This window comes from Colius striatus, chromosome 19 (assembly GCF_028858725.1).
Source record: "Colius striatus isolate bColStr4 chromosome 19, bColStr4.1.hap1, whole genome shotgun sequence".
In the NCBI taxonomy this organism is placed as follows: Eukaryota; Metazoa; Chordata; class Aves; order Coliiformes; family Coliidae; genus Colius; species Colius striatus.
The window spans coordinates 9863886-9888327 of record NC_084777.1 but is presented as its reverse complement, the minus strand read 5'-3'; the positions used below and the strand labels follow the sequence as shown (position 1 = coordinate 9888327).

At 59.0% G+C, this 24442-nt stretch overlaps 1 protein-coding gene across 1 annotated transcript; it reads left to right on the top strand.

The window, feature by feature from the left end:
• Window positions 1-13720: 13720 nt before the first annotated feature.
• Window positions 13721-23759, top strand: ENTPD2 (ectonucleoside triphosphate diphosphohydrolase 2). Its single transcript, XM_062011651.1, has 9 exons — window positions 13721-13865; window positions 19282-19399; window positions 19815-19965; window positions 20460-20619; window positions 20704-20931; window positions 21261-21527; window positions 22299-22418; window positions 22685-22819; window positions 23559-23759. The coding sequence occupies exons 1-9, from the start codon at window positions 13755-13757 to the stop codon at window positions 23757-23759; spliced, it is 1491 nt and encodes a 496-aa protein (XP_061867635.1). The 5' UTR covers window positions 13721-13754.
• The last annotated feature ends 683 nt before the right edge of the window (window positions 23760-24442 follow it).

The window sequence follows — 24442 nt, the reverse complement described above, 5'->3', positions numbered from 1 at the left end:
GTCCCTGGGGATGGCCTCGAGCTGCTGGGCTGGCCTTGGGCTGCCAGGATGGCCTGGAGCTGTCACCCTGGCCATGCTCTCCGAGTCCCTGACAAGTCTGGCCCGTTCCTGACCCTCATCTGTGTGTCTGGGCTGTGTCCACTCCTAACTGTGGGTGGCAGTGGCACTCCAGGAGCCATGAGACCTGAGTTTGTGGCCAGGTTTGCAAGTGATATGCTGAGAGGCTTGGGTGTACATCAGCCCTTCTCTTCAGGCTCTGTCCCTGCCAGAACTGGGTTTGCACAGATGTGTGAATGTGCCTCCAGGGCTGTGAGCACATCTGGGAAGCTGCTGCCCACCCTGGGAAAGCTGGAGGGGGTCTCTGCTGTCCATAGCCAGAGCAGCTCCTGCTGCTGTCCTCATCTCAGCCCCTCCACCCTTCAGCTCATCACACCAAGGTGCAAATGCCACATCCTCAGCACTCACAGCACTGGGCATTTCTCATGGGCACTGGGGGGGTCCCCACTGCCAGAGCTGGAGTCAGTGGCTGTCACTAGGAGTGGGGCGTGTTTACCCTCGCTTGGGTTCAACCCAGAGACGTGCCTGGCTCCCAAACTGCCCTAAGGGATGCAGGACCTCATCCTCTCTGTCCTCAGCCACGCAATTTGGGAAGGATCCAGTCACTCAGGTCTATTTGTAGTGTCTCTCTCTTCTCCTGCCCAGCTCCGTGCCCTTCTCACGCCCTTGGAGGCTGGGCTGTGTGCCCAGCTACCCCCCTTAGAGAAGGGCTGTTCTCCCAGCAGAGCAATTAGCCCAAATGCCAGAAGGAACAGACGCGTTTTGGGGCTGCAGCTTGTACATTTTGTGCTTTTTCCTTTTCTTCCTTGCTGCATGGTCAGGAACTGCTCTGCCCAGCACTGGTCCTGGCTGCCCTGGGTGGTTTGCAGCAGCTACAGCCCTCAGCCCTTGCACACTGCACCCTCCATCCTGCTCTTGCCAGTGTAAATCTCCAAGAGATGAACTGAGCATGTGATGACCTGGGGGTGGGCAGCAGGTTGAGGGAGATTCTCTTCTCCCTCTGCTCTGCCCTGGTGTGGCCTCATCTGGAGTCCTATGTCCAGTTCCGGGCTCTCCAGTTCAAGGGAAGGAGAACATTCCTTGACCTGCTGCCCACACTCTCCTTGATGCCCTCCATGATGCCATTGGCCTTCTTGCCCACGAGTGCACGTTGCTGGCTCATGTTTACAGCTGGTTCTGCTGTATTTAGGGGGGCAGTTGAAGTGGAAAAGCCATTTCTAAGCAGCACACGGAGGAATGGCCCTGTCCTGGTACTCCTGGCATGAGCTCTGCTGTGCAGAAAGCATCCACTTCTTTGGGATGCTTCCAAAATCTTCATTAGATCTTCAAAATCTTCCAACACTTGCATTAGTCTTCAGGCAGAAACACTGCAGGGGAGGCCTGGTGCCATGGGCAGATGGGATATCCCTCTGTGCTGGGAAGGGCTCAGCCAGATGGGCCAGGAAGATCAGCACCAAATAGTCTAAAGATTCCATCATGAAATATTTAATAGTGATGGCTTTGGAAGACAAGGATTTGGGCTTGTGAGAGACATTCCATGCTGATGGTCCTGCACAGATGCCTTCACAGTGGTGGCCAGGTGGCTGGCAAGTGCTGACAGCCACTACTCCATGCTGGGCTGCTGGACCTGTCCCTTGGGGAGGGATGAGCACAGACATGCTGGGATGAGCCCAGTCACGTCAGGATGAACCCAGACAACTCTGGGATGAGCCCAGTCACGTCAGGATGAGCCCAGACAACTCTGGGGTGAGTCCAAGCATGCTGGGATGACCACAGACACAACAGGGGCATCGCTGGGGCCACCAGCACTCGGCTGCTTCTGGTGGGGGTCCTGGTGGGGTCTGCAGGGCCAGACTCAGGGGCTTTGGCCCTGTAGCTCTCCAGCCCGTGCACCAGGACACTGTTTTGCTTTTCTGCCCAAAATCCTGAGGGGAAGTTTTCCAGCCCAGCCAATCTTCACATTTTCCTTTGATGAGTAGACTCTTGCTTTGCTGCCAACTCCCAGAAAGTCATAAATCTCCCCAGCCCTCCTAAAATCATTAAATTAGAGGAAAATAAGAAAGAAAACAAGCCCAAAGCAGCTTTTGTAAGCAATACTTTTAGGAGAGGGCACTTCTTCCTCTCCAGGGCCCTCAGCTTTCATCACTCCCATCACTGTGCTTTCCCCTGCAACGCCTCCTTCAGTGGGAGCCTGCTCTTATGAAACCAGATGAGCTGTGAAATCTTCAATATTGCAAAACTGTGTTAGGTTAAGAGGAAAGGCAAAGCTGTTGGGGCTGTTGGAGCTGTGAGGCTGGGAGCAGCTCACCCAGCCCAGTTGCCTCATGTCCCATGGAACCTGCTTTAGCAGGAGGTTGTGTTGGATGAGCTCTGGAGGGTCCTTCCAACCTCCACCACGCTGAGATTCTGGGATTCAAGCTGCTGGGATGCCCCAGGGCAGCCCATGAGGGTGCTAAGGACCCTCCCCCCAGACATCAGGGGCTGCTGGGCAGAGAGGAGAGACAGTGGCACAGACAGTGCTGACATCTGGGAAAGGCTCAGGGATTGAGGCAGCACTGGGGAAATCCCCTGCCTGGGTGCACACATGGGCCTGTGCACAGCAGCACTTCAGTGGCTGGACTTGATCATCTTAAAAGTCTTTTCCAAGTGAAATGATTCTGTGATTCTATACACACACACACACACATTGTGCCAGGCTGTCCTGTGGCCACAAACACCATGTCTGTTCTCACACTGTGTCTGTGTTCACACCATGTCTGTGCTCACACCATGACCATTCTCATCCTGTCTCCTATGCTCAAACCTTGTCCATGCTCACCCCACATCCATGCTCTCCCCACACCAATCTGTGCTCCCAGACTCACTCACCAAGCTCCTGCTTTCTCCTCTCAGTTCCTGGCTGCCCAGAAGGGTGAAGAGGAGGGCAACAAACTCTTTCAGGGCTTGATGTCCTCTGCTCCAACTCACCCACACACCCCACATCTACCCATACACCCCACATCACCTACACCCTCTGCCCACCCACTGACCTGAGTTGAGGGGACCTGCACCATGAGGCCAGGGAGGCCCCTCATCCTGCAGGAGCCTGGGAAAATGGGGTGGGTATAACATTAGCCAGAGCTGTTACTGCTGGAGATTTATATTTGAATGCAATGGAAAATACAGGTCCAAAGGGAAAACCCAAGAGCTGTGGGCCAGTCCATGGGAGAGCACTCTGTCCTGTGCTGAATGTGCTGCTCCCCCTGGGTGTGATGCAGAGCAGCCCCAAAACCAGGTGTGTGGGAAATGAGCTCAGAGCAACACTTCATTACACCAGGAATCTTAGAATCAGAATCATTTTGGTTGGAAATGACCTTTAAGATCATGGAGTCCAACCACTAAGCTAACACTGACAAGAGCATCCCTAAACTAAATCATATCCCTCAGCACATCACCTCCAGGGCTGGGCATTCCCCCAGCTCCCTGGGCAGCCTGGCACAGGGGCTGACACCCCTCTCAGGGAAACAGTTCTGCCGTAGCTCCAACCTCAGCCTCCCCTGGGGCAACTTGAGCCCATTCCCTCTTACTGGTTACTTGGGAGCAGAGCCCAACCCCCAGCTCCCTGCAGCCTCCTGTCAGGGAGTGTCAGAGAGGGCTCCTTTCTCCTCTCAGCCTCCTCTTCTCCAGGCTCAACACCCCCATTCCCTCAGCCCCTCCCCAGCACCCAGATATGCTTGTTGTGATCTTCCTCACTGCTGGGCACCGCTGAGTGGCAGGAGGGGATGGTGGGGACACTGTAGCTGTGTTACTGCTGGCTGCTCCCAGGCTTATGTGCTCAGAGAGGTGTGTGCCAGCCATGGACACAACTGGCATAGGCTCTAGCTGGACCCTGATGTGGTTATTTTTCAAACCACTGAAGCTTGTACCTGTAAAGATCTCACTTGAAAGCCTAAATCCACTGCCAAGGGCCCAAGCAAGTGCCTGGTTTCCTGGTGAGCTGCCTGGTCACTCCCAGTGAACACCAGTTATTCCAGACGCCAGTAACAGAGCTCCTCACACAGACACGGGACCAGAGCTCCTCACACAGACACGAGACCTGGCATCCATCCTCTCCTCTGAGCTGCATTCCCACCCCACAGGCACAACAGCCCTGGCAGGGTGACAAGAGAAGCCTGAGCTGCATCTGCAGCCTGGAACAGGGCTCAGGGGCCCATCTCAGACCTGCATGCCTCTGGCTGGCACCAGCTGGGGTGAGGAACACACTCCTCAGCTGCCCTTGGCCCCAGTTTGTGGAGGTCCTTCTGTGGTTAGGCACCCACAACACCACAGGAGAGCCAAATGTGCCAGTCCCAGGGCTCACTTCCAAAGAGAGGCACGTGTGGGCTGTCAGAAGGGGAAGCTGAATCACTTGGCAGGGCACATGCAGACCTTCCTGTGCAGCAGGAAGGTGTGGGCAGGACACAGCAGCAGTCAGGCAGGCTCCTGGCAGCAGTTTGGCTCTCAACTAGCCCTCAGAGGCTGAGCAGGCTCCTGCCATGGGAAGGAGAAGGTTTGGGGTCCTCCCTGGGCTGCAGATGGATTTCTGCTCCACCATGGACCTCCCTGAGCTGCAGGTGGATCTCTGCTCCACTTCCACGGGTGCAGGGGCAGGGCTCACCTCACCATGGGCTTCCCCACCAGCTGCAGGGGAATCTGCTCTGGCACTTGGAGCATCTCTTCTTCACTGCCCTGGGGTCTGAGATGGGGTCTCTCACATCTTCTTACTCCTCTCTCCTGCTGCAGCATGGCACTTTTAACTTAACTACAGAGGAAACACCCCACTCCTTGGTGATGGGCTCAGCTTTGGGCACTGCTGGGTCCATCTTGGAGCTCACTGTTTAGGCCCAACACAGGGGCAGCTCCTGGGGCCTTTGCACAGAAGCCATCCCTGCAGAGTCCTCCTGCCACATACACCCACTGCAGCCCCAAGGACAGGACATTCCCCTGGCAGGAGGGAAACCAGGCTGGATCAGAGGCTAGACATTGGGATGCAGTTGCTCATCCACACCTGCCCAGCTCCTAGATGGTTAATTCCCACTGGGCAGGATCATTTCTGCCTCAACAGCAGTTTCCCAAACACCTGAACTGGTTTTGGCTCTCCCAAGGACCCTCCAGCCTGGGCAGCTCCTCCAACACCCAGCCCAGGGTGTGCTTCTGGAGCTGGACCTCCCTCAGAAGGGAGATGAGCAGCTGCTGAGCCTGCCTCTGGCAAGCCATCTGCACCCCTAGATTTCTTCCACTCTGCCAGATTTCACACTCATGAAAAATGCTCCTTTTCTGCACTAAGGGTTTAACTTCAGCCCTGCCCTGGGACTTGGAGCTGAAAAAATCATTCCAGCAAAGTGCAATTGGCGCAGCAGCAGCACAGTGTCTCCTGGAGACTCCTGTCAGCAGCATGTGAAGGAATGATTGAATGTTCTTCCATCCCACAAAAAATAATGAGGCAAGATCCAGATGAAGCTGGAAAAATAGCACTCAGCAGCTTCATGCAAGACACCTGCTGAAACCTGGGAGCAGGACTGAAGGTGAAGGTGGGATGAGCATCCTCCCTGGCACAGCCCCATCCCTGAGGAGTGCCTGAAGGTCACACTGCCAACTTCCCACACAGTAACCTTTGCCTTTTGTCTCACAAACAGGCAGGGTGGTGGCTTGGAGCAAAGCATGAGCAGCCCTGAAGGCCTCAGGGATCATCCCAGGACACAGCTGTTCTCCATCTCCTTTCCCCATCCCCCTGGTGACTCCATCACCTCTGCAACAGCTCCAGCCTCAGGGATGTGTGCTTAGCCCCAGTGGGTCCTGCTTCCTCCTCTCTGTCATGGGACCATATTTCTTCAATTTATTCTGCAAAATGTTAGTGAAGGAGAAGGCTGGAGCCAGTGCTGAGGCTGTGATCCCAGAGGTGAGTGAGATGCCACAGGTAGAGGATATGGAGAAGGCTCTGAGCTGCTTCCTGCTGCCAGCAACTCTGGTTCCATTTCTCAGAGGTTTGCACTAAGCCAGAGACCTTCCCAAAGTGGCCTGAAGGGGATTCACAGAGACAGCACTGCACTGAAAATCATACCCAAGAGAAACTCTCCAAACCAAAGGGCAGTTTAGGAAGCTGATGCAGGTTTATCACTGAGTGCTGGAGGATCCAGTGGCTAAAGCACACCCATTATACACATGAATGAATATTCATATGCTAACACAACACAAAACTGCCTCCACTAAGGGCACTGCATGTGGGGAGAGATCTCTGGTGGCTGTTTCAGGCAGATTTTGGTCACAACTCACAGCTTTTCCATTTCTGCCACCTCTCCAGTCTCAGGCAGCAGAACCAGGGTGCTCAGGGTACCCAAACTGCCTCTTAGCATTGTACACTTGCTTATCTTGTTTGTGCAAAGGTTACACCAAGGGGTCTTCCCTCCCTTTCTTAGCACATCAACTAAGCAAAGTGGAGGGGTCTGTTCTCATGAAGGTTTGCTTATGTGGTCTTTTTGTTCTTTGTATCTTTGGGATCAATGGGGTGTCCACCTGAGGCTGGAGGGATCCCTGTGCATCCTCAGGAGCATCCAGCTCTTCACAAATTGTCCTGGTTTGTAGCCTATGGAGGAAGAGGAAATGAATGAGGCTCTCAGGGCTTTTTGAGAGCTTCAGAGCATGCAGTTGTCTCAATCTGCAGCTGGTGGCATCCCACGATGAGCTCAGAAGCTCCAGCTCTCTCTGAAAGACAAAGAAAAGTCCAGTTTTGCACTTAGGTTCAAGAGCTGCAAAGTGTAACCACGAGAAGCTCTACAGCTCACAAACTTTGGTCTTTAAAACTTGAGGATTTGGGGTTGTCTGGTTCCCATTTTTGAGACTGGAGCCATTTGAGAGGAAAAAAGCACCTTAAAGAGAGCCAGGGATGCCCCAGGAGAAGGGTTCATACAAATGACCCCAGAGTAGGCAACGGTGGCGAAGAAGGAGAGTTAAATGCAGGGGGAAACAGATGTAATAGAATTCAAGCTGATTAATTCCCTGGCTTAGGAATGGATCGGTTCAACAGCCCGATCTCAGTCAGCGCTGCTTCGGCGGCGGCTCGGGGCAGCGCGGGGTTTGCCGGGGAGCTGTCGGGAGGAGGAGGCTGAGGGAGTGTCCCCAGGACAGCAGCTTCCAGGCCGTGTTTGCACAAAGTGGGAGCCGCCAACACCTGGGAGGGACTTTGGTGTGGTGAACGGTGCCAGCGCGGCGGGGGTGGGATGCGGCGGGGATGGGATGGGGCAGGCTTAGGATGCGGCGGGGGTGGAATGGGGCAAGGGTGGGATGCGGCGGGGGTGGGATGTGATGGGGATGGGATGGGGCAGGGGTGGGATGCGGTGGGGATGGGATGCGGTGGGGATGGGATGGGGCAGGGGTGGGATGGGGCAGGGATGGGATGGGGCAGGCTTAGGATGCGGCGGGGGTGGAATGGGGCAAGGGTGGGATGCGGCGGGGGTGGGATGCGATGGGGATGGGATGGGGCAGGGGTGGGATGCGGCGGGGATGGGATGCGGCGGGATCGGGATGCGGCGGGATCGGGATGCGGCGGGGGTGGGATGCGGCGGGGATGGGATGCGGCGGGGCAGCGGGACGGGCAGGTGCGGGGTTTTCACCGACAGCTGGGAGAGAACGGGCTCATCGGCTCCTGCCTTGGCCAGAGGGTCACAGCACTTGCTCTCCTGCCTTTACGCTGCAGCGAGTCTCTGCTGCAAACACATCACTGCAGCCAGCCAGGCACAGCCCGGGCTGCTCCAGGCACCTCATGCTGCCCTCTCTGCCACTGCAATGGGAAACAAAGCCTTGTGCCATCCTCTGTCCTGTGCCATCCTCTGTCCTATGCCATCGTGTGCCTATACCTGATACCATGAGCTTGGGGAAGGAGCTGGCCAGGCATTGTGCCACAGGCTTGGAGCTGACAGCACAGGATGCCTGAGAGCCCACCACAGCTCCTTGCTGCACCACTGCCCTGAGTGCAAGAGTGCCCCGTGGTCAGCCACCTCCCTTCTCTGTCGTGAGAGGGCTTCTGGGGTGGCAGCCAGGAGGAACTGGTGGGAATTTTCAGGAGAAGCTGCCTGTTTCCTGGCTGCTTCAGTGTCTGGGCAACAGGGAGCAGCTCCCTGCCCACAGGAGCCTCCCCGAGCTGGCATCACAGCAGCATTGCCCTGGGAAACGGGAGAGAGAAAAGAGCTGAGAGAGTAAGGTAAGAATGGAGACTTGTGCTTGGGTTTGATCTTCCTTCCAGGAAAGTGTCCTTGCCAAGAGGGGATTATAGCCTTGGATACACTGGGTCCTTCCAGTCCCTCAGTGCCTGTAGCAAGAAAGGCTCTGGGCTGGCAGCCGAGGCTCCAGTGGAAGCTGCCCTCAGTCCCACTTTGGTTTGTTGCACCTCCTCTTTTTTCTCCTCTACCAATGGAAACACTGGTTTGACTTTTGCAGCCTTGTTACCCACAGACTCAATGCCTCCCAAAGTGCCTTTCATGCCTGTGCTGTGGGCTTCCTGGGTGCTGGGACCAGTGTGGGCACCCACAGCTCGTCCCAAGGGGCTCTGGCTCCCTGAATGGCCCTGGCCCTGTTCTTGCCATGCTGATGTGGACATAGGAGGGCAAAAGCATTATTCTGGCTCCAGTTGCTGGGATGAGGGATGTCCCTCATGGCAGGACAGGCTGTTGGGAGGCTTCCCATTACCCCACACAATTATGAGAGTCCTCCAGGCAAGGCAATGAGACACTGGGGAGAGAGTCAGCACCAGAACTTTGGGAAGCAGAGATGGCCAAGCCCTTTGGTTGGTGCAGGACTCAGCCTTCCCAGAGGTTCCCAGGGAAGGGCCAGCACTGGGCAGGCCTGATTGCTCCAAAACCAGACCTGATTTCTCAGCTGAGTCCCCAGGGGTGATCAGTCCAGGTCTGGACTCCAGCGAGAGCTGCTGAGCTGGTCTGGGCTGCACATGGGCCAGGGAGCAGGATCCTGCCCTTCTGCCTGCCTGTGGGTCCTGTGCTGCTCCCAGACAGGACTGGGGTTGGGGCTGGGACTGAGAGCAGGGCTGAGGGATTCCTCCTCCGACACACCACAGCATGTGGCCCTGTGAGCAGCCTCAGCCCCTCAGTCCCTGAGGAGCAGGTCCCTGCCCTGCGCTGTTGGGGACACCTCTGCAGCCTCCTGCAGCCCCAATGTGCTGCTGCTGTCTCTGCAGGGTAACCACAGCACCCACTGCCCTCCCTGCTCCTTTGGAAGCCTCAGGACCACCCTGGGGCTGCCATCTGGGCTGACATTAATGTTCTGCTTCTAGGAGCTCGTGAGTACATCATGGGACTGCTTGTGCATTGCTCACAGTTGGCCCACACTGGCAGCTCATCCCAAGATTATGGAACACTCCTGGATGCAGCTCTCCTGCACTTGCTGTGGGCTGAAGAGCTTGCAGATGTAGGAGCAGAAAGCCTTGTCCCTAATCCCTCCCTTTGGAGCCCAGCCCGTGGCAGTGTCTCTGGGCTCATTCTGTTCTTCCTGTTATTTCCCAAGCACATATGGAGCTGCAGAGCCGCCCACCAGAGCTCCCAGATGTGCCTCCCAGCCCTTGCTCCCAGATGTGCTCATCCACATCTATCACAGACACAGAGAAGCCCTGAGCCCTTCCACCAGCAGCAAACCCCAGACACCAGCCCAGGCAACACCTCCCATCACCAGCCCCTTCTCTTGCCCCAGTTTCCCCAGTAACCTCTCATTCCATCCTTGCCCAGGTGGCCCCAGCAGATGCTTTTGTTGGAAGAGGTGGATTAGAAAAACCTCTGTGCTTTGTGCAGGGAGTGCTGGGTGAGTAACACACTCCCCACCTTCTCTGCTTTGTTCCCCACCACTGCTTTGTGCTCAGGGAGCAGCTCATTCCACCTGTGAGTCCCCAGGGTAGGGATGGGCTTTGTGACCCCACAGGGATGGGGCTGCCCCAGGACCTCTTCTTCCTGGGAAAAGCCCCATCTGTTCTGCTCCTCTGAGACCAGCTGCAGGGATGTAGAAACACAGATCAAGAGCCCTCAGATGTGCTGGTGGCACATCCTCATTCAGCTTTACCTGGGGCCAAGCTCAGGGCCTGCCTGGGTATGGGGTGAGCAAAAGTCACCAGTGTGGCTGGGAGCTGGGGCTCTGAATCCAGTGTCCCCTGTGCCTCTGACATTCACCCACTCCTCTGGGCTTCCCTGTAGCCCAAGCAGTGGGTTGGTGTCTGGTGTGCAGTGACTGATCTACACACAGAGCTGAGGCAGCACTGAGTCAGCTCAGGTGTGCACAAGCCTGGGTGATTCCACAAACCTGGAGAAGAGGAGGCAGAGAGGAGACATGAGCATCTCTGCAATGACCTGAAGGGGAGATGTAGTGAGGTGGGGATTGATCTCTCCGGTAATGAATAACAGGACACAAGGAAATGGGCTCAAGTTGCACCAGGGGAGGTTTAGATTGGACATTAGGGAGAACTTTTTCCCTGAGAGGGTTGTTAAGCACTGGAAGGGGCTGCCCAGGGAGCTGGAGATAGTCAAAAGATGCATGGATGAGGTGCTGAGGGATATGGTTCAGTTCAGGGATGTGCTTGGCAGTGTGAGGTGAGTGGTTGGACTCGATGATCTTCAAGGTGTTTTCCAGCTGAAGGGACTCTATGATCTTGCAGCTTCATCAGTGAGTCCCCCCTGAGCCCACAGGTTCCAGAATGTTCTTTGTGAGGGATCTTCATCAGCACAACTGAATTTTAGTTCCCTAAAGGCTGCTTTGATCTATCTGCTGTGATTCTCTTTCATCTGGCAACATCCTTCCTGTGCCACATCTCCCAGGAACAGCTGGTCCTTTGGCCCCAGAAGGGAGGTGACACCCACCCCCAGGCTGCAGCCATGCAAAACTGCCCTCACATGGGGAGGAACCTCGTGCTGCTTCACAGCAAACCCTGTGTCTGACTGATTAGATGGCTCTAGCAGGCTACTGGAAGTGCCTGCTCATGCTGAGGGGCTCAGTCCCTCCTGCCATCACAGCACACACCCTAAAATGTCACCACGTGCCTCTGTTCCTGGGGAAGCTCAAGGCAGGATGGATGGGGGGACAGGAGTCCTGTGGTGAAGGGGTTGAGAATGCTGGTGGGTGAAAAACTGGACATGAGCCAGTGAAGAGTGGACAGGGCACTGGGGCTGTGAGAACAGGGGGATGGCACTGGGCAGCCTTGTCTGCTGGGGCACAGGGCCCTCAGACCTGGCACTGCTCCTCCTCTGTGTGTTCCTTCTCTGTGGAACACATCAGGGTGCAGGGAGGTGGTAGGGCAGCAGGGTAGCAGAGGTGACAGGACAACCAGGCTGGGCTGGCTCTTCATGCACTGCCTGTGCATTGAACTTGCTTGTTCAAGCAGATCTTTTGCTTTGTGGGACTGGGAGTCCCACAGAGGTGCCATCTGTGCCAGCCTTGCTTTGCTGGTGTCCAAAGTCCACGTGTCCCTGGTTTCCTCAGACAAACAGGGCTGTGTCAAGCTTCTCACAGCGTTGGAGATCCCCTGCTCCACCTTCCAGCATGGACAAAGCCCTCCCTGCCTCCTGCTTTCTTTTTCCTTCTGAATTTGTTCATCCTTGGAGCTCATGTCATGCTCCTTGCTGGCTCCACACCATGTATGGGCAACCTGGAAACAGGGTGGGCAAGTCTGCATGAGCCCAAGGGATGGAGGATGCTCATGTCTCCACTCACATCCCAGGAGGTTCCCACCACACCAAGTAACCATCTGCCAGAAAGGGACTTGCTCCAAAGCCCCAGAAGCCCAATGAGGAGTAGAGGAACACCCCTACACCCACAGGGTTCTCCCAGCCCTGTCTGCACAGGACTATTCAGGTTTTTGGTTCTTTTTCAGTCACTGAAGACCTCTTTGCACTGCCTGTCCAGCCTAAAAGAGAACCAGGAGGCTTGGCAGCTATTGAGAAAGGGATTAAGAGCAATGCAGAGATGATCTTTCTGCTTCTGTGTTAATCCCTGGTGCAGAGGGTTGCAGATATGTGCTTCAGAAATACAGGACAGGTGAGGAGGGCAGCACTAAGAGTCAGGGATAGGTGGGTATTGCCCTGTGGAAACTTGAGCCTTAAAGTCAGGAGTGATGCAGGAAGGCAGCAGAATGGATGCCCTGCTAAGCCTCAGAGATAGGACTGTGGTGTTAGCAGCAGCAGCAGCAAAGAGGAACTATTTTGCCCCACAAATCAATATATGGATGCCTTGGAGCTGATTGGAACAGGTTTTCCAGAGGTTAAGTACTTAGTGACTTGTAGTGAGGAGGAAGATGCCATGAAGCAGCCATGAGTTGGACACAGCAATGTTCACACAGAGAGGCTCTGCACTGGGCACTGGGCACTGGCTGGCCCACAGGTACTCTCTGTGCCCCTCCTGAGCTGTTTTGTCCCCCAGACTCTGCTGTTGGGCACTGCTCTAGGGGACAGAACTCGGGCTTGTCCCTCACAGGACCTCCAGCAGCAGAGACTCCACGATGCAGCAGCACATCAGGGCCAAGGACTCCCAACTTGAGCCCTCAGCACAGGCTGGGCTCAGAGACCACTGTGATGGGCTGGAAGCTCCATGGCAAGCCCAGACCTGCTGTGTGCACTGCAAACAGTGGGAAAAGTGGCTCACTTCAAGATAAATGGAGCGAGCGAGGGTGTGAGGAGCCCCAGGGTGAGCCTGCAGCCTGCAGCCCAGCTGGGCTGGGAGCTGTGTCCTCCTCCAGCCTCCTCTCCTTGGTGATATCTCCTTGTTTATTATTTTGCTCACTGTTTTATCCCTCTGTGTAAGCAAGCTCAAAATGTCCTTCTCAGAGCCAGGGGCCCATCCTTCCTTGGCTCTGTGTTCCCTGTGGAAACACATCCCATTATTCACTTGTGATCACAATGCAAACAATCTCAGCACTCGTCTGTGCTCCTCAGGGCTGTCACAAACTCCTTGAGATGATTAAAAGCAGTCATACATCCACAGCTGTTAATCATGGCAGGTGAGACACCTTCTCAGAGGTTTTTTTTATTGCTCAGAGTATTCTCATCTCCTACCAAACCCATTCCTGGGCTGGGCCCTGGGGTGGGAGTGATGCCTGGGGGGAGAGCATAGGGCTGAGTTAAGGTCAGTGCCTGGTGGGGTTAGGAGATGAGACTGACAGAGGATATGCCCTGGGATGAGGGACCCAAGGTGGTGCCCAAGGTGAAGAGGCAGGACAAGGCTGAGTCCTGGGTCAAGGCTCCTGGCTGGGGTGGGGGGTTAATGCCGGGGTGGGGGGGGACTGATGGGGCTGATCCAGGGGGAGGGATGATGTCCGAGGGGGTGTTAACAGGGCTGATCCCAGGGCAGGGGCGGTGCTGGGGCTGGGGAGAGGTTGGTGGGGCTGATCCTGGGGCAGGGGTGATGCCGGAGGGCTGTGGGGGGGGTGAGATGGGGCCGATCCCGGGGCCGGGGCAAAGGGCACAGGACGGAGCGGAGCCGGGGCAGGGGCAGCGCCGGGATCCGCATCCCGGGGCCGGGCCCCCGCAGCCCCGTGTCCCGCCCGGGTGGGCCGGGGCGGCGCTGACTCAGCCGCAAAGGGCGGGCGAGGAGGAGGAGGAGGAGGAGGAGGAGGAGGAGGAGGCGGGAGAGGAGGAGCAGCAGCGACAGCCGCCGCAGAGCCGCAGAGCCGCTCACCTGCCCCGTCCGGCCCCGCCATGGCCCGTCGGGTCGCCGCCGTCCTTCTGCTCCTCGCCCTCGGCTGTGTCCTGGGCATCCTCCTGCTCTGCCTCGGCTCCGGGGACGCGCGGGGCCCGCCGGGCTTCAAGGTGAGCGGGGCAGCGGGCACCGGGGCGTGGGGAGACCCGGGATACCGAGGCGTGGGGAGACCCGGGACACCGGGGCGTGGGGAGACCCGGGACACCGGGGCGTGGGGTGACCCGGGACACCGGTGTGGGGAGACCCGGGACACCGGAGCGTGGGGAGACCCGAGATACCGGTGTGGGGTGACCCGGGACACCGGGGCGTGGGGAGACCCGGGACACCGGGGCGTGGGGTGACCCGGGATACCGGCGTGGGGAGACCCGAGATACCGGCGTGGGGTGACCCGGGACACCGGCGTGGGGAGACCCGAGATACCGGCGTGGGGTGACCCGGGATACCGGTGTGGGGAGACCCGGGACACCGGGGCGTGGGGTGACCCGGGATACCGAGGTGGGGTGACCCGGGCCAGCGGCGGCTGCAGGGGCCGCAGTGAGCTGCCCGATCCATGGGACAGCCGGGGCGGGAGAAGCTCCTGCGGCCAGGGCTGCCCCAGCCTCAGGGGAGGCGGCCGGAGGGTCTCGGAGCTGCGGGACAGAGGAAGCTTTTGGAAGCGCTGGGAAGCGGCGCTGGGAAGCGGCCGCGGCCGGAGCTGCCCCGGCAGCATCATCCCCGCAGGGGTCTGGCCCCGGGTACCCCCGGGCTGCATCTCCTGGGCCGGCCGGGCAACGCGCTGCCCTTTGCAAACCTTTGCTCTCTTGTCCTTTTCCATTGTCAATTCCAATGCCCAAAGAGTTTCTCGGGCTAATTTCTCGTTGGCCAAGTTGACTCTCTTGCAGCCCAAGCCTTTTGTTGGAAAAGTCATCTTTTCTCTGGGTGGCAGACCGAGCTGTTCCGTGGGGAGCAGGCTCTTGTGCTGGAAAAATGCTTTACCCAACCTCCCCCCACGCCCATTCTCATCCCAAACAATTGATTTGGAAACTTTCTGAGCCAGCCTGAGTGCCAGATGTGTTGCTTTCTCTCCGGGTTTGTCAGATGTAATGAAGATTAGGTTGAGAAAACGAGCTGCCTTAGCCAAGATGATACTGGCTGCAGTCAGTGGAACCAGCATGGATTAACACTTTCCCTACAGCACCTTTCTTTGCCGTGTCCTGAGGCACCTCGGGCAGTGCCCTTAGCTGGTTTCAGATAGATTTTGTCTCTTAGGACAGGGGGAATTACACAGCTCAGGACAGAGAGGCCCATGTGCAGCACGTGGCTCAGCCTGGGAAGCCTTTTCCCCTCCTGGTTCCAAGCTGGAGCTTTGGTTTTTGAAGCAGATGCATTCACAGAAATGTAATGTTGGTGCATCTTTTGTGCCTTTTTCCCCCTCTCTCTGGGTGGTGGCAGCTTCCAGCCTGCAAGGCTCAGCATCAGGGCTGGTGCCAGGCAGGCCCCGAGGGCTTTGCTTTTGCACAAAGCTCAGGGCTGGTTTGTCTTCAGGCTTTGTCTTAATCTGACTCAGCCCAAAATGTGCCAACACCATTTAGAGGAGGCTGGTCCCACTGAGAGGGACCCCAGGCATGTCCCCCCACCCGCCTGGGCAAGCAGCTGCTGGGTGACAGGGCTGTTCAGTGCTGAGCTACAGCTCCACATCTTCCCTTTCCAGCTCCTTTCCTGGGAATACAGCCCAAAAAATCCCCTGGATTGGTTGCCCTGCTGCTGGAGGAACCAGGAGTGTGGTATTCCCTCTCATGGGTCTGCAGAGGGGCTCACAGCTCTGTGGCCTCACAGCTCAAAGCTGTTGCCTTCCCCTGAGAACCTTTCTTTGCCTCTCTTGGCCGGTCCCTCCGCTGTTCAAGACAAAGCCCACTGAGCTCTCCCCCTGCAACCGTCCCTGGGGAGCTGCAGCTCCAGAGGCAGGAAGGAAATGTGTCATAACCCACTGCAGACACAGAGGCCCAGTGGGTCTCCTCACCCTTGAGGGAGATGGGATGATGTGGGGCAGGGCTGAGCCCCCACTGCACCGTGGGGCAGCCCAGAGAGCCCGAGGCTGGAGGCCTGAGCATGGCCACAGGGCACAGTGCCAGGCTGCAGCGAGCTGGCCAGTTCTCAGCATCCCCTTCCACCTCATCCCTGAGGATGTGGGATGTTTCTGGGCAGAGCCATGCTCTCCCCAGGAGCCCTGAGCCCTACGTGTGACCTCGCTGTCCCATGGCCTTTGGGGACATCACCGCCCTCCCCATTTCCCTCTGCAGAGGCTTTAGGGCTGGGCAACCCCAGCTCAGGCTGGGCTGAGTGACATGGTGATGGGGCAGAGCCCATATGGGTGGCTCAGGAGGCAGTGAGGCCAAGGGTGGCACGAGGACACTGTCCTAGTGCAGGGCCACACTAGAGACCCCCTGTGTCCCCCAGCTCTGTGACATCAGGGGATCCTGTTAGAAAAACCCCTGTGTCAGGGGGAGATGCTGAGGTTGGGGATGGTCCCATGGGCTGGGCCAGGGCTGTGAATGTGTGTGCAAGGTCCCACCGAGCCCGGGGTGCTGGCAGCCGAGCGTGCCAGGGCAGATGGCAGGGACGACAGGAGCCAGCATGGCACAGGAGCGTGCCAGGTCATCCCCGTGTCCCTCCAGCCCTCACTCCCAGCCCCATCCTTGGCAGGAGCAGAACACCTCGGCTGGAAGAGCTACAGGCAGGGCTTACACTGTGAGTTTTCAGCCGTGTTTCTCCCTCTCTGGGGCTTCCTGGTCTGCAGAGACTTTGTGGATGATCTGTGTGTGCCCCCACAGCTGGGCCATGGCTCCTGTCCCCACAGCCAGGGCTCTGTGCTGGGTCACAGAGGCTCTGAGGCCAGGACACGGTGGCTGGGGCAAGGACAGGGCTGGCAGCATCACAGCCCTGCTGTGGGTCACCCCATGCCCTGTTCCTATGTGGGGGCACCCTCAGGGCTGGAGGAGGGGACAGCCCTGGGGACCCTCGGGGTCAGCCTCAGCCCCTTTGTGTGCACACACCTGTGTGTGGCTGCCAGCCCTGCTCAGTGCCGGGGAACACGGCTCCTGGATGGGGACAGGCTGGGGTGCAAAGGCCTGTGCTGCTGGGCATGGGGCAGGGGGGCTGGTGAGAGGCCATGGCAACTCCTGTGAGGCCGGGGTGGGCAGGGAGCGAGTGTGGCAGCGGCTGGCTGGGCGCCGGGCACTCCCTGCAGCTGGCAGCACCCACCACGCTGCCGGGGTTCGTGTTGCCGCACGTCCTCACCTCGGCTGGGCCCCAGCTGCTGCTGCTGCCAGGGCCAGGCTGGGGTGTCCCACAACACACCCCTTGCCCATGAGTCCTGGGGCTGCTGCCCACCTCTGCCACCCCGTGCCTGGCAGCAATGGGCTCTGAGGGGAGAGACCCCCCACCCTGGCCCGTAGATGTTGGCAGCAAAGGGCTCCAGGATGCTCCTAGGACAAGAGGAAATGGGCTGCAGTTGCCCCAGGGCAGGTTGAAATTGGAGCTGAGGCAGAACTGTTTCCCTGAGAGGGGTGTCAGCCCCTGTGCCAGGCTGCCCAGGGAGCTGGGGCAGTGCCCAGCCCTGGAGGGATACCAAAGTCGTGGAGCTGAGGGCTGTGGGTCAGTGCTGGGCTGGGCAGGGTGAAGGGAGGGCTGGGACTGCAACAGCTTCCAGGGCTTTTTGAACTGTAACGATTCTCTGGTTCTATGACATGTCTGCACAGGGTGTTTGGTCCTGCAGCCTGTCCCACCACTGCCACCATCACCCATGGGTGCCCTGAGCACGGGGCCAGAGCTGCCTCTTGCTGCAGCCACCTGCAGCCACAGCCACGTCTGCTCTGCATCCCTGGGCTTGAGCAGGCAGCACAGCTGCCCCAGGCACACATGCCCACACACATATGCCCACACACACACATGCCCACACACGCTGTACACACAGACACCTCAACACCCCTCCTGTGCACAGGCACCTTCCCCATGTGCCCCCACGAGTGTACACCCCCCCAGACGTGTCCCTATGTCCCCCACACCCCCCCACAGGCACACACACCCCATGCACACATCTACATGCATGTGCACCTACATGTGTGCACCCACCTCCACCTGCAAACACCCCCTGTGTAACCCCCCACATGCACACCTCCATGCTGGCTCTCTGTGAGGCTGGAAGCCAGGCTGACCCTGAGGAGAGCAGGAGGAGATGCCCTGATGCAGATTGCCCTCAGCCACAGGCTCCCCATGCTGTTCCCCATCACTGGCTCACTGGCTGTTCCTGCCATGATTCAGCCTGGCATCCCCAGGGCTGGCACTGGTGTGATGCTGCAGGTCAGCCTTGCTGCCTCCCCCATCCCCAGCCTCATCTCCCTCTGCAACCTCAGCCCCCTCCACGTCATCCTGGGACTGGAAATGCTCCAGAGCTCCCAGCTGTGCTCAGCCTCATGTTTGGAGGTCCTCATCCTCACCCTGGTCATGCCAGTGTCACTCAGGGTGACATCTGAGGTGCTGCAGAAGTGCTGTGGTGCCCTGTGGGAACACTGGGGACGGCTGTGTGGTGGCCACAGGGCATGTGTGTGGCAGAGGTGGGGGGAGGGGGGTCTGCTGGGGTTCCACCCCCTCCAGGGACCCCTGGCAGAGGTGCCAGCAGTGGGACAGCAAAGAGGATGTGCCGAGGGAGCTGTGGGGCTGGGAGCTGGTGATGATGTCCCCAGGGCCAGGCAGCTTTGCTGGGGCAGATGCAGTGTCTTTTGGCACTTGTCCCTGTGCCTGGCAGAGGGTTGGGCTGCAGAGGGTGAGATGGTGAGGAGGAACTGGGGGTCACTCAGTGCCAAGGGGTACATGGCCTGAGGCATGCTGGGCTGGCAGCAGACAGACACAGGTTTAAGCCTTACGTGGTTTCACCCCAGAGATGCTCAGCTGCTCCCCTCCTGCAAGACTCAGCCTGTGCCCTGCCAACGAAGCAGCTCTGGCTGGGGCACAGAGGGGCCAGCATGGGCAGCCCTGGACCCACGGGCAGCAGTGGGCAGGCAGAGGGGTCTGCCAGGGGGCTGAAGGCAGCGTGGGGCAGCCCCTCCCTGGAGCTGGGTAACCTTGTTTGGCAGAGGGAGCTGGGTTATTTATAGCCAGAGAATGGCCGAGCCATACAAGGGCAGGAGGGCCGAGGTGCCCGGCTGCCCTTCTTTGGCGAGCTGCAGCCCCACGGGGCCGCTCCCAGGTGTCCCCCCCCACCACTGGCCCCAGGACCCGCTGCCATCTCAGCCCTGATGCCCACTGGTGATGGTCTGTGGAAGAGCCTCTGTGGCTGTGCACAAGGGGGTCCCCTGTGCCCCAAAAGCCACAGTCCCTGTGCTGTACCAAGCAGTGACCGCTACCCCTGGCTGGGGCGGGCGCCTGCTGCCAGCCTGACCCTGGGCAGGACCATCTGGACACAGCAGGCACTGAGCCCCATCACCTTCCCCTGGGCTGGGGCAGCTGTGGCCTCCTGCCCCCGGGGCTGAGCCGCTGCCTTCCCTGCAGTACGGCATCGTGCTGGACGCCGGGTCCTCCCACACCGCCATGTTCATCTACAAGTGGCCGGCGGACAAGGAGAACGACACCGGCGTGGTCAGCGAGCACAGCATGTGTGACGTGGAGGGTAAGGGCTTGTCCCTGTCCCCAGGGCTCTGCCATGTGCCCCTTACCCTGCCCAGCTGCCTGCCTGGTTATTCACCAGCACAGGGAGGTGTTATAAGGGTACAGCTCTGTCCCCGAAGCCCCCTCCCCACATCTCCCCCCAAGGCTGCAGCTGTGTGTGCCTGTGGTTTGCCTTCTCCTGAACCACCAGCAAACAACTGAGCTGCTGCCTCGCCCTGTGAGGAACAGGGGCTGGTTTTCCACTCTCCATCCAAGCAGCCAGTTCCAGCGTGGGCAGGGAGCTGGGGCTGGGCTCCCCTGGCTCCTTGCCCACAGAAACCTGCAGCACCCGCCTCTTGACCAGCCTGGGAGAGGCAAAACTGCCCGCTGAGCATCATCCCCCCACCTGCACCGAGCAACATCTGTCCTCTCCACAGGTCCTGGCATCTCCAGCTACAGCTCCAACCCTCCAGCTGCTGGGGCAAGCCTGGGGCACTGCCTGAGCCAGGCTCTGAGGGACGTGCCCAAGGAGAAGCACGCGGGCACCCCGCTCTACCTGGGAGCCACGGCCGGCATGCGCCTGCTCAAGTGAGTGCTTGCCCTGTGCCAGCTGCCTGGCCCCAGTAGTGCCTGTCATGCCACTCACCACCCGTGGCAGGGGGGCAGATGGTGAGGGACAGCTTTGATGTTGCCCATTTGCCAGGCAAAGCTGCCAACCCTCCCTTGCAGAGAGCAGGAGATGGGGCACATCCCTGCTGCCAAGGGATAAACACACCCAGTCTTTCCAGCCAACCAGGAGGAAAGCCCCGCTGTGCCCCTTGCCAGCCTGATGGGATGGAGTGAGAATAGCTAACCCTCCCCTAAAACCACACAGAGGAGGGGGTTGTGCCCCCTTCACCCAGGCAGAGGGAGCACACCTCCCTCCCGGCCGCCTGCCTCCTCCTCTGGCAGACACGGGCCGTTCGCTGGGGCTTTTGGGCTCGTCCCTACAGGTACCCAGGCACGTGCCATGGCAAGGGCTGTGTGGGCAGTGGTGGCAGCCCGGGGCAGCCCCCTCAGCCTGGCTCCTGCCTGCCCCGCAGCATCGCCAGCCCGCAGGCGTCGGACGCCGTCCTCAGCGCCGTGGCGGCCACGCTCAGGTCCTACCCCTTCGATTTCCGGGGGGCAAAGATCCTGTCGGGGGCAGAGGAAGGGGTCTTCGGTTGGGTCACTGCAAACTACCTCCTGGAGAACTTCATCAAGGTGGGCAGGGGGCTGTGGCTGGGCTGGGTGGGCTGTCCCACAGCTCTTCGTGGCCTCACACCCGCTGTTGTCTTCCTTGCTCAGCGTGGGTGGCTTGGGGAATGGATCCAGCCCCAGAAGAAGACTCTGGGGGCCATGGACTTTGGAGGGGCTTCTACACAGATCACCTTTGAGACCAGGGACACCATTGAGGACCCCAGGAACGAGGTGATGCTGAAGCTGTATGGGCAGGCGTACAAAGTGTACACCCACAGCTTCCTCTGCTATGGAAGGGACCAGGTCCTCAAGAGGCTGCTCTCGAAGCTCCTCCAGGTACCAGCATGTTCTTAGAGGTGGATGCCAGCTGTCATCATCTCATGGTTGTCCCTTAACCCTGGGTATCCCCAGCCCTGGCTCCTGGACTGCACTGCAGGGCCAACTGCACACCTTTCCCAGTCCTCCCCTATCATCCTCTCCTAAGCTCCCCATAAGGTGCTGCACCCCTCAACCAAGACATCCCAAACCTTCTCCAGATGCTTGTAGCCACTCCCAGCTCTGCATCCCACTGCCCAAGCTCCTCTGCATGTCCCCAGCAGGGAAGCAGAGACAGGCAGTGCTGGGGGCTGTGGCTCACATGCTCTGTGTTGGCACTTCCCTGGCAGGCTGAGAACTACCGAGCGACCATCCCCCATCCCTGCTGGCCCACGGGCTACCACAAGAACCTGCCACTGAGCAGCATCTACGACAGCCCCTGCACGGAGAAGGAGAGGCCAAGCCTTGCCCTCAACACCAGCATCACGGTGGTGGGCGCTGGGAACGGGAGCCTCTGTGCCCTGCACGTCAGCAAGCTCTTTGACTTCACCTCCTGCTCCTTCTCCCGCTGCTCCTTTGATGACATTTTCCAGCCAGAGGTTTCAGGAAACTTCATTGTAAGTCTCGACACCCCAGGGCAGCAGAGCCAGAGCCTCAGCTCTGCCAGGGCTCTGCCACCACTCTGGGCACAGGGGTTGTGCTGGAAGGGTTTGAATCATAGAATCACTTTGGTTGGCAAAGCCCTGGAAGCTGCTGCAGTGCCAGCCCTGCCCTCACCCTGCCCAGCCCAGCACTGACCCACGGCCTCAGCACCTCAGCTCCACGGCTTTGGGATCCCTCCAGGGCTGGGCACTGCCCCAGCTCCCTGGGCAGCCTGGCACAGGGGCTGACACCCCTCTCAGGGAAACAGTTCTGCCTCAGCTCCAACCTCAACCTCCCCTGGGGCAACTGCAGCCCATTGCCTCTTGTCCTGTCATTCATTGCTGGGGAGCAGAGCCCGACCCCCAGCTCCCTGCAGCCTCCTGTCAGGGAGTGTCAGAGAGGGCTCCTGTCTCCCCTCAGGCTCCTCTTCTCCAGGCTCGACACCCCCATTCCCTCAGCCCCTCCCCAGCCCCTTGTGCTCCAGCCCCTTCCCCAGCTCTGTGCCCGGCTCTGGCCACGCTGCAGCCCCTCAGTGTCCCTGTGGCAGTGAGTGAGGGGCCCAGCACTGACACAGCCCTGGAGCTGCAGCCTCCCCAGGGCCCAGCACAGGGGACAGTCCCTGCCCTGCTCCTGCTGCCACCCCACTGCTGATCCCAGCCAGGCTGCCACTGGCCTTCTTGCCCACCTGGGCACACTTTGCTCCCAGCCTTGTTGTTGTCCCATAACTTGCCCCTTTCCCCCATCAGGCCTTCTCTGCCTTCTTCTACACGGTGGACTTCATCCGGACGGTGATGGGCAGACCTGTGCACTTGCCCAGCGACCTGAAGGATGCTGCTGAGACCATCTGTGCGACCAGCTGGAGCGAGGTGGGCTCCCTGGGCACGGTGGGGAGGAGAGAGCTGCTTCATGTGGGGCATCTGAGGGCAGCCCTTCGAGGGGGATGGGTGTCCTGGCACCCATGGAGTAGTGGGAGAGTGAGTGAGGGTCCATGTGGGACCAGGAGAGGCTGAGGTGGGTATTGCAGTGCCTTGGCCAGCCAGATGCAACCCCCCAGAGCTTCAGGCCTCAGAACCAAAGGCTGGATCCTGCTGGCTTGACCCTTTTTCTCTCTCCTTCTGTTCATTCCAACCAGCTGCTCCAGAAAGCCCCCAAGCTGGAGAAGAGGCTGCCAGATTACTGTGCTGTCAGCACCTTCGTTTATCTGCTCACTACCAAAGGCTACAGCTTCAACAACCACTCCTTCCCCAACATTGCCTTCCAGAAGAAGGTGGGTAACACCAGAGCACACACCCATCCCACGGGATCTTAGGCCAAGAAGCTTTGCTGGGGAGGTGATCCCACACCAAGAAAGAGCCAAGCAACGTGAGGGAACGCTCTGGGGGAACAGGGCAGGATGGGACCCTCAGCTTTTGAGTGGATCTTCTGAGAGATTGGAAAAAACATGAGCTGAGCTGACTGTAGGGTGGACATGGAGTCAGGAATTTCAAGGTCCTCCCATCCCTCCTTGGCCTTTGAGACACCAGCCACCTCAAAAAACTCTTTGCTCTAGTTTGTTGGGAAGTTATCTCAGGGCAGGATCCCACCTTTGGCACGAGCCATGGGATGGGCGGAGAGAACAGGACCAGCCCGAGCAGACAAGATCATGGAACCATAGAATGGTGGGGTTGGAAGGGACCTTTAGAGCTCATCCAGCCCAACCCCCTGCAGAAGCAGCTCCCACCTAGATCAGGTCACACAGGAACGTGTCCAGGTGGGTCTTGAAGAGCTCCAAGGAAGGAGCCTCCACATGCTCCCTGGGATCCTGCTCCCATGGGACAAGCTGAGCTCAGCATGGGATGGGCACTGTTTTTTCCTTGGCTGGGGACAAGCAAGGCCTGAAGGCGCTGTGGACTGCCCCAAAGCTTTCTCCTGCATTGGGCTGGCAGGGAGGTGATCCCTGGAAAGTCTCCTGCAGGCCAGGGAGCTGGGTTGGGCAGGATGAGGCCCACGCCACGCTGTTTCCACAGGCAGGAGACACTTCCATTGGCTGGGCCCTGGGCTACATGCTGAACCTCACCAACATGATCCCTCCTGAGAGGCCTTCCTCCCACAAAAGCATGCTCTACAACTACTGGGTCATCCTCATCCTGCTCTTCGTGCTCACCACCCTGACGTCTCTGGCGACCGCCGTCTGCCTGCTCCGGCGCAGCAAGGCCAGCGCCATCTGAGGCAGGCCCAGGGCACCCAGCACCAGCCTCACGCTGGTCGCCATGGCCTGAGCACCCAGGCTGCAGCAGGTGCCTGAGGATGTCCTGGCCCAGAAGGAAAGCTGTCCCTCTTTGCCCTCCCCTTCTGTCAAGAGGGGGACAGAGAGGGAGGATGGCCCCAGGGTGTCCCAGCGGCTGCTCAGGGATGGACCCCAGGGGTGGCTCAGGATTGGGATCTTCAGACCTGGGGCATCTTTCTGCTACCAGACCTGGGCTGGACCGAGTCCAGACAACGGCAGGATGTATTGTCATGTGCATTGGGGAGGGTGGGGAGCCTTCCCTACAGCAGTCCTCAGGGCTGACCTCCCTGGAGCCTCAGCCCTGCCTCCCCGGAGCTCTGGTCATCACCCACAGCCTGTGCTTGTCCTTCTGGCCAATGCACAACCCCCACTGACCTTCCTGAGGGCCACATCTTGGCCTGGGCTTCCACCAGCCTCAGCACAGGACCTTTGGGTAGGGGCTTAGCAACAGCTAGACCAGGGAGCAGGCAGCAGGTTCCCCTTCAGCAACCAGACACTGTGCCTTCCCCATTCCTGTGGTTCCTAAGCCAGTCTTGCCTTTGCCACAGCCAGAGCCTCCTCTGTGTCCCCCTGCCCCGTGGCTGCCCGTGTGTGGCTGTGCCAGAGCAGAGCTGAGGGGCTGGC